We start from the raw sequence: 12,597 nt of genomic DNA on the forward strand, positions 1-12,597 counted from the left end.
AGACTAGTACTCTCCTTGCACAGGGGTCATGACGTCACAGTTAATGGAAACAATCATTATCTGATTATAGGATAAACTACAATGTCAGTTAAGATCTTTAAAAAAGGTTACAGTGATGTATGCATCTGGCATACAAACATGTAGTATATATGAAAAGGTTTTATAGAATAATCTCCATGGCTACAAGAATATACCTTCTTATAAACTACAAGCAGACCGTAACCACAGATACTTAGAGGATGCGTGTGAGTGGAAAAGGCCAACCCTCCAAAATGAAACTGATTTCAAAAGGGTAGCACTCGAGGTGAAAAGACAGTCAGGAAAGGCGATATTTTCATGTTTGGATAGACAAGTCTGTTCTTCTTTTGCATTGTGCCTCTGCATTATTTCCATTCATGCAATGTAATGAGTAAATATATGTGTTAGGAGTATTCCTTATGTTGTCCTAGAATTATACAAAAATAAGAATTTACTGGAAAGTTATTTTCTAAAACTTTTAAAGATGACACTGTTGTCTGTGTATTTTTCTTCCTTGGTATTCAAGTCTGACTTACCATGGGTGATCCCAGCGTTGGATTTAGTGGCTCCAGGATGGAATGTAATCCCACTGTAAGCAGGAAATCCGTAGTGCGAGAAGCCATACCCTGAGCCAGCAATGAGACAAAGGGAACATCAGGGAGACTGTTAACAGACTGGCTACACACTCAGGGGAGCAAGCTGTGGTGTGGGGCAGTGCCAGCCTACACAGGTTTTGCCCAGGAGTTAGTAGAGTACACTGTGGAAAAAGACAGGTGAATCCCAGACTGGCAGCTTGAAGAAGTTGATGCTGAGAAGGTCCTTTCCTCCCACGTGAAGGGGAACAGCTAACAGCAAGTAGTCACACCAAGACTTAGAGCTACATGAAATAGTTAAGTAAGATGGCCCCTGGTGAGAAACCCAAATACAATAACAGACTGATGCCTAATGGACAAATGGGCACTGCTTTCTTTCATTCCATTGTTTTTGGTGGGAGAATGAACTGATAGAGTTCCCCAGAGGAGCTGCCAGCATGCAACACCACACACTGATGTGAGTTTGAGTTATCTGGAATAAAAGGAAAGTTAAGTTTAAGTTATCTGAAATAAATCCTCAGCACAGCATATTACACAGAAACAGGAAACAGCATTCAAGTCAGTTGTGCTATAGGGTTTTCACTCAATCTGGTATGAATCATGAATACTCAATCATGCTTCTAGAAGAACTGTATTACCATGAGGAACTGCTCAAGCTAACAGCAGAAACAAACCCAGCACCCATCACTCTACAACTGTGGTGTAAGGATAATAAAAATCTAATATAAATAAATGGTTGAAAACCCATGCATGACGATCACAGCTGTATCCAGAAGCTCATAAATATTTATTGTAATATATGCATAGCAAAATTAGAAGTAGTTCATCCGCATAGCATCCTAGTGCTTTCCTGCTAACTCTTCAGTGGTAGGATTTTCTGTGACTTGGTGTTCTACAGTGTAGTGTCTAGAGTCTGCAGTACTGTGTAGAGGTATAAAATACATATCTACCATGTGACAGGTATGATTGTTGTTTTAATGTTTCCCAGCATAATACAACACTTGCTCCTCCAAAAAAGGGGTAATACTCAAAAATTATTTGAGAAAGGTACCTTATACATAAATCCTTCAGTTGACTTTTCCTTTCTACAGTTTTGGGGATTACACATTATCCTGATATACATGGTCAAGACCCCCTGAAACTGATGCACACAGACCTATGGTAGAGTTCACAATGTAAAAAGACAGGAGATGAACAACAATAATCATAGTAACAGGGCAGTTACAACAACAGGCCACACTAACAGTTGTGGGCCTGTGGTCTTTCTCGGCAAGACAATGGCAGTATTTTTAGACTCAGGCTGACCGCGGGCAACTGAACCGCAGAAAGTGAAACTGGATGGGGGAGGCGCCACTGTACTGTAAGGTGAACACACACTGCTTGGACAAAACTTTACATTTGTAGGAAAATGTCCATTAATTTAAAATCTCATAATTAGTAATGTCACTGCCACTCAAGCAGGAGACATGCTTGGAAACCTGGGAAAGGAAATTGTCCCCTCACCAACATGAAAAGGCTTTCGACAGAGGAGACTTTTCTCGTACCTGGGCCGGGACTTCCGGTACTCCCTCCACCTCCGCCACTACCAAACATGCCTCCACCGCCGGCTCCGGCTCCACTGCCACCGCCGAAACTGTCCGAGAAGTTGGGCATGAGCTTCTGGCGCTTCCTCTGCACTTCCTCTTTGTCTGTATTTACAGGAAGGGAAAGCAGAGGGGAAAGAATGATTGGGTTCCAGCAGCAGCCACAGAGAGACTATTGATTCTCAGGATATTTTTAAATCCTTAGAGGGAAACAGAGGGCACTCAAGGAGGAAGTATGATACTTATTCCAGTAGGCATGAAGACCAAGAACCAGCCTTGACGACCACCACAGCTCAACACACACCCAACTCCACTAGGTAACATCTCCTAAGTTCCCAGAGTTAACAAGTTGGTGAAAGAGCAGATTGCTCTTCAAGATCTAGATAATCCAAAGATGCACAATCTTTTTAAAAAGCACTTTCATTTATTTATTTATTTTGAGATAGGGTCTCACCATATAAATAGCCCTAGCTGCCTAGAACTCACTATGTAGACCAGTCACACAGATTCAACTGCCTCTGTCTCTTGAGTACTAGGATCAGAGGCATGCACTACCATACCCAGTCAACATTGTGAACACTTGTTCTTGCACAGCTAAGACAATTATGATGAACCAGCTAACAATTTATTATGTACATACACTGAGCTAGGTGCTGGGATAAAGAGATGTACAATACAACATCTCTGCCGTCAAGGACCCTCCATCTCAATTTGAAGGCAGAGATTTAGTGGGAAGCACTATGATGGTATGCATGTGAAAACTTAATGGAGCAGATTCATGGTCTGTTGAACTTCTGTAAAGACCAAAGACCTTATGTTAGAAGAACAGGGGACATTCTGGCAAGAGGACATAGAGGGATTTCTCAAAGGAATAACATGGATGGGGTGCTTTTGATAATAAAGGCAAAGATTTTGGCTGGAGTGAAAAGTTAGTATGAGAAATTCTTGAGAAGTAAGGTGGACTCGGGTCATCCACATTGGGGGAGCCTCAGGAATATGAACCTAAGGGGCTTGCTTAGAGGAGAGTTACTGAGTGTCTCAGAGAATGATGTGTATAGGACAGTATTTAAGGGAGCTACATCTGTCATTGTATATAGGACTTTCTAGAAACTCCAAGGAAGACTGAAGACGTGAAGCAATGGAGACCTATTCCTTCCTGACTATTGTGACAAGATAAATAGATAGATCCTGGGAACACAGAGAAGGCCTACAGGTTTGCGGCTGATGGTTTGGCCCCTAGGGTCTCAGATCAAATATAGAGACTGCCTCTGGGACAGTGGCCTGTCCAGGTGTATGTGCCTTGAGACTTTGGATTGCTGCTCCTCATGGGGTTCTCTATTTCTTGTTTTTCACTGTCTGTGTTCTCGTTAGCCAAGATTGCCTCTAAAATTCTGTGACTGCCATGTGATTACCAACCATGATGCCCTCAGTTCCTTCATGGCCTGTGTGGCCATCAGCCACTATGCTCTCATTCCTGTCACTGTGTGAGGCATCTACCAAGGTGTCCCTGTTCCTTTGTGGTCTGTGAATTTCCTAGCAGATACTTGTTTATTTTCTTTGGGGCTGAGAAGTGAAGGTAGCTTTTGTTTACATTAGATAGGCAACATGGTAGTCTCCACCCAGTGAACAGGCCAGTTTTAACAACTGTCCTATGTCTGACTTTTCAATGCCAGTTTTCATCACTGTTCATGCTCAGAAAGCTCTCCACTTTTCTAGTTCTGTGGGTGTTTCTGTCACCCCACGGTGAGGCACAAGGCTGGTGTTTATGGACTATTTTGGATCATCTTCTGCAGCTGAAGGAGAAAGTAGAGTATCATGGTGGAACGCACTAGTCCCTTAAAGCCAAAGTCGGGCACACCAGGATGACTGTGAAGAAAATGAGCTTCTGCCAGAAAGGAGTGAACTTGGGGGGAAGAAACTCTGGCTACTTCCTAACTAAAGATTTGTAGAAAGATTTATAGTTTCCCTACCAGTTATACCAAAACTAAAAGCTATGTTCAGTCAGCCCAGGAGCTGTTATCTCACATGGAATTTTATTCCACTGTAGGAGCATGAAACACAACAGGTAACTTATTCATCTTTAGAAATGTTATTATAAAAGATACCCCACCCCATCCATGTGCGTAAGGGGGACTTGGCTTGCCCACAGCATGCATGTAGAGGTCAGAGGTCAGCCTGGGGTGTCGGCCCTTGCCTTCCCCCTTATTTGAGAGCAGCTCTCTTTGCTGTGTGTATCCCAGGCTAGCTGGCTCATGAGCTTCTGAAGATCCATTTCCCATCGTCCTGTGGGGACACTGGGGTTATAATCACTCATGCTACATGTCTGGCTTCTGTGTGGGTTCTGGGGATCTGACATCAGGGCCTCATGCTTTCATGTGTTACACACTGAGCTGTCTCCCCAGCCAAAATGTTGTTTGCTGACAGGGTTTCTAGCAAAAAGACTTCATATTTACTGTGTATTCCCTTTTAAAGTAGAGGTGCTTACTGTTCACTGTAAAATTTAAAGTTTTTTAAATGTTTGTTTTTGTTTATGTGTCTGTGTAAGTGTATGGCCACATGTAAGCAGGTACCTGTGTAAGCCAGAAGAGGGTGTTGTCTCCCAGAGCTAGAGTTACAAGCAGTTGTGAATTGGCTTATGTGGGTGCTGGGAACAGAATTCATGCCCTCTGAAAAAGCAATATCACTTTTAACTGCAAAACCATTTCTCTATTCTCCAAATTCAAAATTTTAAGAGATAGTTTTCAAAATATTGGGTATAGCATTGCCAGGATTATTTCAGTGACAAGGTGCTACGTCAGAAGATTCCACAGGACAACCTTCATGAAGGAACTTGCTGGTCTCGGTCCCACAGACCCGAAGGTGGAGATTTTCTTACCGGGACCATGCAGCCTCTTAGACTGCATTTCGCAGTGGTCCCACAGTGTACACTGTGGATGCACATTCTAGAAGGAAGCTCATGGTCACTTCTACAGAATCTCCTTTCACAGAAGAGGAAGCTAAAGCTGGGGGTGGTTAAGTGACTTTCTCATCTTACGGTTGAGAAGGTCAGACCCAGAGCCCAGTGCCCTTTTATCACAGCAGACTATGACGTTTTAGGCAACACTTCAAAAACAGTGTTGCACATTAATGCTGCATTAATAGTGACCGTGGACAGGAGCTGCAGCTGCAGCACAGAAGAAGTTCAGCCTCTGTCGATCTTTCCTGCGCATGTGCCTTGATAACACTTCAGTCTCAGTTTCTGGGTTCTCTGGAAAATGCCTATATTTAGCTTGGTCATGTCTTTTATAACCTAAAACATGACTGTTCTCCATCCCGACTTCTAGCTTTTCCTACTAGAGACTCACTATGGTCCTTCTCTGCTTGAGTACAGAAAGTCCTTGAGTATCTTCTTGCCACATAACCACCCCTCACTTGGTTATTTTAACTGTTTCCTGACCTCGCTGTCCCCAAGAGGTGTTTGTAAGATACAGTGTCAACGAATGATTCCAGAGGATGCAGAGTTCAGGGTGGTAACGAGAGGGCGGTGTTTCATACATGCTAATGCCTTACTTGATGGATCCAATGTATATTTAGCCTTTGTGGTTATGTTGGTGCTCACATGGTAACTCCTAACTCTGAAACCCCAATTCCAGGGGTCTGAAAGCTCCTCCTACCTTCCTCATGCCCCAGGCATACATGTGGTGTACAGACATATACACGGGCAAAACACTATGAACAAAATCCAGAATGTTAAAAAGAAAATAAAACAAGGGAATCTGTTATCCACAATAAAGAGTTCTAATACAATCAGCTGATTGTAATATATTAATGCACGGCAGCCACTCTGTCCTTGCAGCTCGGCTGCCACTTCTCGTGCTCCAGATCATTTTTACGTCGTTTGTACTCTAAGGAGCTGTACCTGTATTTATGATGGTATAGCTGGTGCGTTTGAAGTTTGTCGAGGAAATCAGAACTTGGGTGAACCCCATCCTCTCATCCAGCCCTTAGAGAGCCCCTACCCTGCTGAGGTGGAGTACTGAAGAAGCTGGGCCTTGGCTGGTGTAGCAAAGCGTCTGGTGCAGACAGCGCCATGAGAGGCGGCCTGGGAGTCAGGCTCAGAGCGTTTGCAGGCTCACATCCTGTGTAGCTAACCTGTATTTTCTTTTCTTTTCCTCATGATTCTGCTCCAGCAAAGATAACATTATTTTGAAGGCATATTTTAGGAGATGAATTCTATTGTTTTTCTCAGGAAAGATAATTTTTTTTCTCCTATTTTTAGAGGGCAGGGGCTTCAGGTAAAGCATGGATTTTCATGTTGCCTTGTGTGGACAGAAGGATCTAGAAGACTTCAGGCCAGTAAGGAAGGAAGTAGGCCAGCCACAGAGTATCCCATAAATCTGACCGAGCAGAGATCACAGCTCAGAAACATGGACTCCCAGAAGTGCTTTCTGAATGGTTCTGCTACAGCACATTCTTGAGCACATCACACCCTGCCCTCAAGGAACCAACACTGGGTGGGCCTGGGTGCTGCTGCCCCTGTGTTCCCAACCTCAGCTAGGGCCCTGCATCTGGTGACAGTCATGCTGCTGGCCTCCTCCTCTCCAGCCTCGCTCCCTCTGATCTAGACATTGCTGATTTTGCTGGAGCTCAGCCTTTATGTAGCCTCCAAGTTTATGGATCTCCTCTCAGAAGCATGGATTTCAAGAAAAAACTGAAAATAGAGGTACAAAGAGGCCGACTAGTGCTGTGTGTTCCTGCACTTAAACTCTGAAGGGTCAGGTCTTCTCCTGACGCTGAGTCTCCACCCACTTGGGTCTGGCCTTTGATTGGCCTCCACCCTGCACCTGACCCGAACTGAAACATGTTTACATGGAGCTTCTCCTTCACCTTCAGATTTTCCTCCCTTGATGCCCCTATCCACTTCACCACACCATCAGTTTCCAGTCTGGAAATGCTAGAACCATCTGTGGCTCTGAGTCTCTCTTCCACTTCCCTTCACCCAAGGCCCAGGTCTCCACAGCACCACCATGGCAGTGTCTGCTGATGCTCACTCCCAGGCTCTGCGACCTTTCTAAGCCCCCTGAAGCCTCAGCATTCTTGCACCATTCTGACTGTGTCATCCCAGACAGTTTCCAGGCAGGCCTGGCCATCACTCTAGTCAATGTAAAATCCTTCACACCGCCTGGACCTGCCTCCCTCCCCTGCCTCAGCCTTCCTCAGTCCATGTCAGAACTCACGGAGATCATTTCGCCCAGCACCAGCTGTCCCACCTCTGCCCCTGAGCATTTCTGTTTTATAAACAGAGGAAGCCCTGACTTCTATTCACCTTCAATAACATCCCAAGTGGCTTCTCTTTGAAGAAGACTTTTTGGAGGCTTCTTTAGAGCACGGGCTCCAGGGCTGTGGTCTCAACAATTTCATAGGTTTGTGGATGCTTTGCTTTGAGTACTTATTATAACTGGAGAATTGGAGTTACAACTCAATGGTAGGACATCTGCCTAGCTTCTACAAGGCCTGGAATGTGATGCTTAGCATCTCAAAAAAAAAAAAAATCCTAATTTGTATTTTAACTATAGTCTACCTTTCCTGATGTGTCCTTGGTGAGGAAAGGTATAGTTCATTTATAGTTCTGCACTGCATGGTGGCTGAGTCTTTGTTTAACCCTTGAAGTGGTGTTGAGTGGCTGAAACATTGGAGCCTTTCTTTCCCTGCCCTACCTTGCTGCATCCCCCTTTCTCCTCTCTCCCTCCCTCCCCTCCTCCCTCCCTCCCTCCCTCTCCTCCCCCCCTTTCTCTCATTGTTCTTCCCTTCCTCCCCTTCTTTCTGTGCACAGGCTGCAGCACGGATGTGGAGGTCAAAGGTCATCTTTTGGTAGTTACTTCTCTCCTTTTACCACACAAGTTTTGGGGTTCACACTCAGGTCATCGAGTGCTTTAACCCACAGAGCCATCTTGCCAGTTCAACCCCAGATTTTAATATTCCAAGGAGAGTCACCAAATGTCCAAATCTCATACAAGTTTGGCAGTAATAACAGTATCATAAGTGACTGGGGCTAATTCCATCATCTCAATTCATTACCTTCTTGTCTCTAAAAATAAGCACTGCACACCCAGACAGCGGTGTCTAGGAGGCTGTGTAAAGGAGGTGATCCACTGATCTTTCAGAGCAAGTGCGAGAGTCTAAATAGCCCAGGTACCTTTGATTTCAGGGTAGTAGAGGAAGGGTTTCGGTTCGCTAGTTTCCAAATCCGATTTCCTCCGAAGCTGAACAAACACAGAAGCTGGTTTTGTAATGTTGACATCCTTATACTTTGGAGTTTTGAAGACAATGGCAAACTGCAGGGTACAAAAACCCCAAACACTGTGAGGGCATTTGTTTTCTAGTGGTGGTGAGCATGAGACACACTCTATATGCATACATTTAAACGCCAAGATCAAATAACATGTGCCAAAACCCAGCACCTGGAGAGAGTTCAGTCAGTATGCTATACCCTTACTTTGTAAAACATTTGGTTTTTTGAGACAGAGTTTCTCTCTGTATCCCTGACTGTCCTGGAACTCACTCTGTAGACCAGGCTGACCTCGAACTCATAGAGATTCGCCTGCCTCTGCCTCCCAAGTGCTGGGATTAAAGGCGTGCACTATCACAGCACAGCATACATTTTTATTATATCTCCCCTGTGAAAGTAAAACACAAACGTATGCTGGCTAATTATCTTAATTAATACATCTTAATTATTTCTCTTTCAAACTAGCCTTAGAAGCCCCCAAGGTCATTCAGAGCAGCACATGAAGAACTGGGTGTGGAAGCAGATGGAACCAGGAGTGCCACTGTCCGCCTGGAGCCAGAGACAGAGGCATGTGTTAATTTGGGGTAGTGCTGGGATAGTTAGGCGCTGGACACACTTAGTTTCATATTTTTCTATCTTTATATTCACAAGGATCAAGATTTCATAAACTGTAGGAGGAACACACTGGCACACACTGATAATTCGTCTTGCCTCCCTAGCCCCCATTCACACATCTCTTCAGTACAGATTCCTAGAGGGATCTGCTGTTATTTTCTCAGGCTTCCTGTGCACATGAACAGTGAACTGTTCTTATATACACTATGTTCTCAATAAATCTTTACAAATCTTAGCATTGTATTTTGATGTCTCTGTTTATTCACAGACTCTCCTTGTCTAGTAACTGCATGATATTTCACCACATAGAAACACCCCACTAACTAACTAGCCATTTACTGGTTAATATTTGGACTGTTGATAATTCCTCGAAAACACATTTCTCAGTCACCCTCAAAGGGTGACAATTAATGAGGTGGCTCAGCCTCTTCACCGCTGGTCATATGAGCAGCTGGAGACCCCGACTCATCAGGATGGCATCAGCCTCAGCCTTCAGACTCCTCAGCACAGTTCCCTTTTCTCAGGCTTCGCCATAATGGCCAATACTTAGCCATTTTCATGGAAGAACTGAGGGCCACTGTCTTCAGTACCTGAACAACAGTCACCATGAGGTGCCATGCCAGGCTCTCAGAGCCAGCAGTGCCTTGCCCGAAGCTTTATGTTAGGGTTCTTCTCTGGAAGAGCCATAAAAAAGCATTGCTGGGTGGATGTTAAAGAGACTAACGTGGTTTCTTTTTCAGCATGTGGAACCGAGCACTGCATTTCACCAAGGCAGAACGTGAACTAAGATAAAACCTGCAGTAACAACCTACCCACCTGTCTATGGACATCCGTTGGGGAAAAGTCTCCAAATCCTTCCCAAACGCCACCATTTTCTTCCTCTTCATAAAACCGAATCTGGATGTCATCTGCAAATGGTCACATCCAGGCATGTGATTGAAATGGCTGTGATAACGTTGATGGGCATGCTAGCGAACGCGGCCAGCACATCACTCTACCTCATGGAAATATAAACGCTTTGAAAAGAAGCAGTAGCAGGAGATTTGCACCATCTAAAGTTTTTACAGGTCACCGACTCTTTACACATCATTTACTCCAGGAATGGGGTCTGCTACTTACTCATAGTAGTTGAGTATTAGATTTACCCAATCCATTAAGCTTTGTCTCAGTCAACATATGAACTCCCCATTTCTCCACCCTTATACTAGTTTACTTGTTGGGAACTTGAAGTATGGGATCAGAATCTCTGGGTGTGACTCAACCCAGTATGGAGATGTATACTGTAACACTTGACATAAATGAAGCTTCCCACATGGCAGATGCTGTCCTAAGTGCTTTATGCATAGATATTAACTCATTTTGTCCTCAAACCAGTCCTGTGATATAGGTGTCCTCATCTGCAGAAGAGAACCTGGGGTCTATTGGTGTGTACACATGCATGGGAATACACATGTATCCTCCGAGCACACCCAGGGCTCAGAGGATAACTATGGAGGGTAGTACTCTACTTCCACCAGGATCCCGGGGATCGAACTCAGGCCGTCAGACATGACACCAAGTGCCTTTACTTCTGCGGCATCCTGTCAGCCCCAGACTGTGTCTTAAGTAAGTTATCCATGGTCGAATAGCTAATAAATGAAGGAATCGGGATGCAAGCATCATAGATGCAAAGTCCCAGCTCTTACATGCTTTGCTGAACTACCTCCACACACCACTTCCTTACTCCCTATTAAGCAGTTGGTTTAAATACAGTGATGGCTTTGTCCTCTTATGATAAAACTAGGATTTTTTTTTCACTCTTTAGGTATGGACTCTAGTTCTGCAGAAGTATGACATGTAATTCAGGCTGGCATCTCCTTGACTTTACTTCCCAGTTCATATGAAGGACCACACTACTGACTACTGAGAGTTGGTATTTCTATTTTAATATAATTTTAGATATATTAGGATTGAATAAACCATCTCATTGTTCTCTGGTCCAATCCTTTGCTTTTGGGTAGGTCTATCGCAGGCTCAGGAGAACAGGATACCTGCCCTTTTCATAGTCTATCTGTCTCTGTGTCTGTCTGTCTATCTCCATTTATCTCACCTCCAACCCTTTTCATTTTACTTATGGATGTGATGGGGAAATGTAACTGTATTATGATACTTAATATTCAATTTATCATGTTTTTATTTTTGTTGCACAGTGTGAAGGAAACTCCAAGTCACTATTTGAGCTGACCATTTTAACAGCTCTTCTCTGTCTTCTGTCCTTTGGAGGCACTTCTGCATAACCACCAACAGTATGCTTGCAGAGGAGGCCAGGAACCTCTGTGGCCCAGCTACCTCCGTGGCCCAGCCACCTCCTTTAGGCACAGTGATCTAATGCACTGACACCTCAGAGTCAAGACAATGGTTTGGTGACAAGTTATGTTTCACCTTCTGGTAGCACCTTTTGTTAGGAAGTCTTCCAGTTCTGGGGAGGGAATGAGGAGGTCCAGAGCATTCAGGTTTGGGGTCAGCTTCACATTCTGGAGATAGCCTCCTGCCATTAAGAACTGGCCCTGGGAATGTCACACCATATCTCTCCAAGGTGTAGTTTATCATTTCTAGTTGTTTCTCCCAGGGCAAGGTCTGCAGAACAGGGATTGGCACCCAAGGGTGGGTTCTGAGCCCACCTTCTTAACCAGGTCACACACTTGCTAGCATGGGTCCCCAGGCCCTAGAGTACCCCCATCCCTAGGTTCATTATGGACAGTGTGAGAACACTGTGTGATTAAGTCACTGTGGCAGTATGAAATAGATGGTCTTCTGGCAGTGGTGGCACATGCCTTTAATCCCAGCACTCGGGAGGCAGAAGCAGATGGATCTCTGTGAGTTCAAGGCCAGCCTTATCTACAGAGCTAGTTCCAGGACAGCTAGGGCTGTTATACAGAGAAACCCTGTCTCATAAAACAAAAAACGAATAAACAAAAAAAGTAAAGGGAAAAAAAGAAATAGTCTTCTAAAGCTTCTGATGTTGAGACATATCAATGTAACGATAAATATTAAGAATTAAATACAAATAATTTTGCCCATGGCACATATAGCCAGGGTCTGGAAATGAATATGGCTTTGGTTCAGTGAGTTGGGTGTAGATTGATACCAGTCATGCTGGGATTAGTTTTATGACAACTTGACACAAGCCAGAGTCACTTGGGAAGAGAGAACTTGAAATGAGAAAAATGTTCCCACCAGACTGGCCTGTGGTGCATTTGTTTTTGACTGATAATGTGGGAAGGCAGCTCACTGTGGGTGGTGTCACCCCTGGGCAGGCGGTCTGGGTATTAAAGCAGGCAGAGTGAGCTATGAGGACCAAGGCAGTAGGCAGTGCTCCTCCAGATCCTCTGCACAGAGCCTGCCTCCAGGCTCCTCCTCTGGGTTCTGCCTTATTGCCCCTGGATGATGGACGATAAGCTGAGAGCTGAAAAAAACCTTCTCCTTCCCAAGCTGGCTTTGATCATGACATGATGATTATCCCAGCAACAGAAACTGTAAG

The 12,597-nt window shown here is 44.5% G+C and overlaps 1 protein-coding gene across 1 annotated transcript in view; it reads right to left on the reverse strand.

Annotated features, from left to right (window-relative positions):
* Nfkb1 (nuclear factor kappa B subunit 1) overlaps nucleotides 1-12,597 on the reverse strand; it is a 114,103-nt gene that overhangs the window by 19,437 nt on the left and 82,069 nt on the right. The window contains exons 11-14 of the mRNA XM_036190118.1: nucleotides 9,894-9,985; nucleotides 8,370-8,508; nucleotides 2,156-2,299; nucleotides 555-644 (exon numbers count right to left, since the gene is read on the reverse strand). Coding sequence (XP_036046011.1) covers nucleotides 555-644; nucleotides 2,156-2,299; nucleotides 8,370-8,508; nucleotides 9,894-9,985 — 465 coding nt within the window. The remainder of the gene's footprint in view (nucleotides 1-554; nucleotides 645-2,155; nucleotides 2,300-8,369; nucleotides 8,509-9,893; nucleotides 9,986-12,597) is intronic.

Source organism: Onychomys torridus, chromosome 6 (genome assembly GCF_903995425.1).
Source record: "Onychomys torridus chromosome 6, mOncTor1.1, whole genome shotgun sequence".
Taxonomy (NCBI): Eukaryota; Metazoa; Chordata; class Mammalia; order Rodentia; family Cricetidae; genus Onychomys; species Onychomys torridus.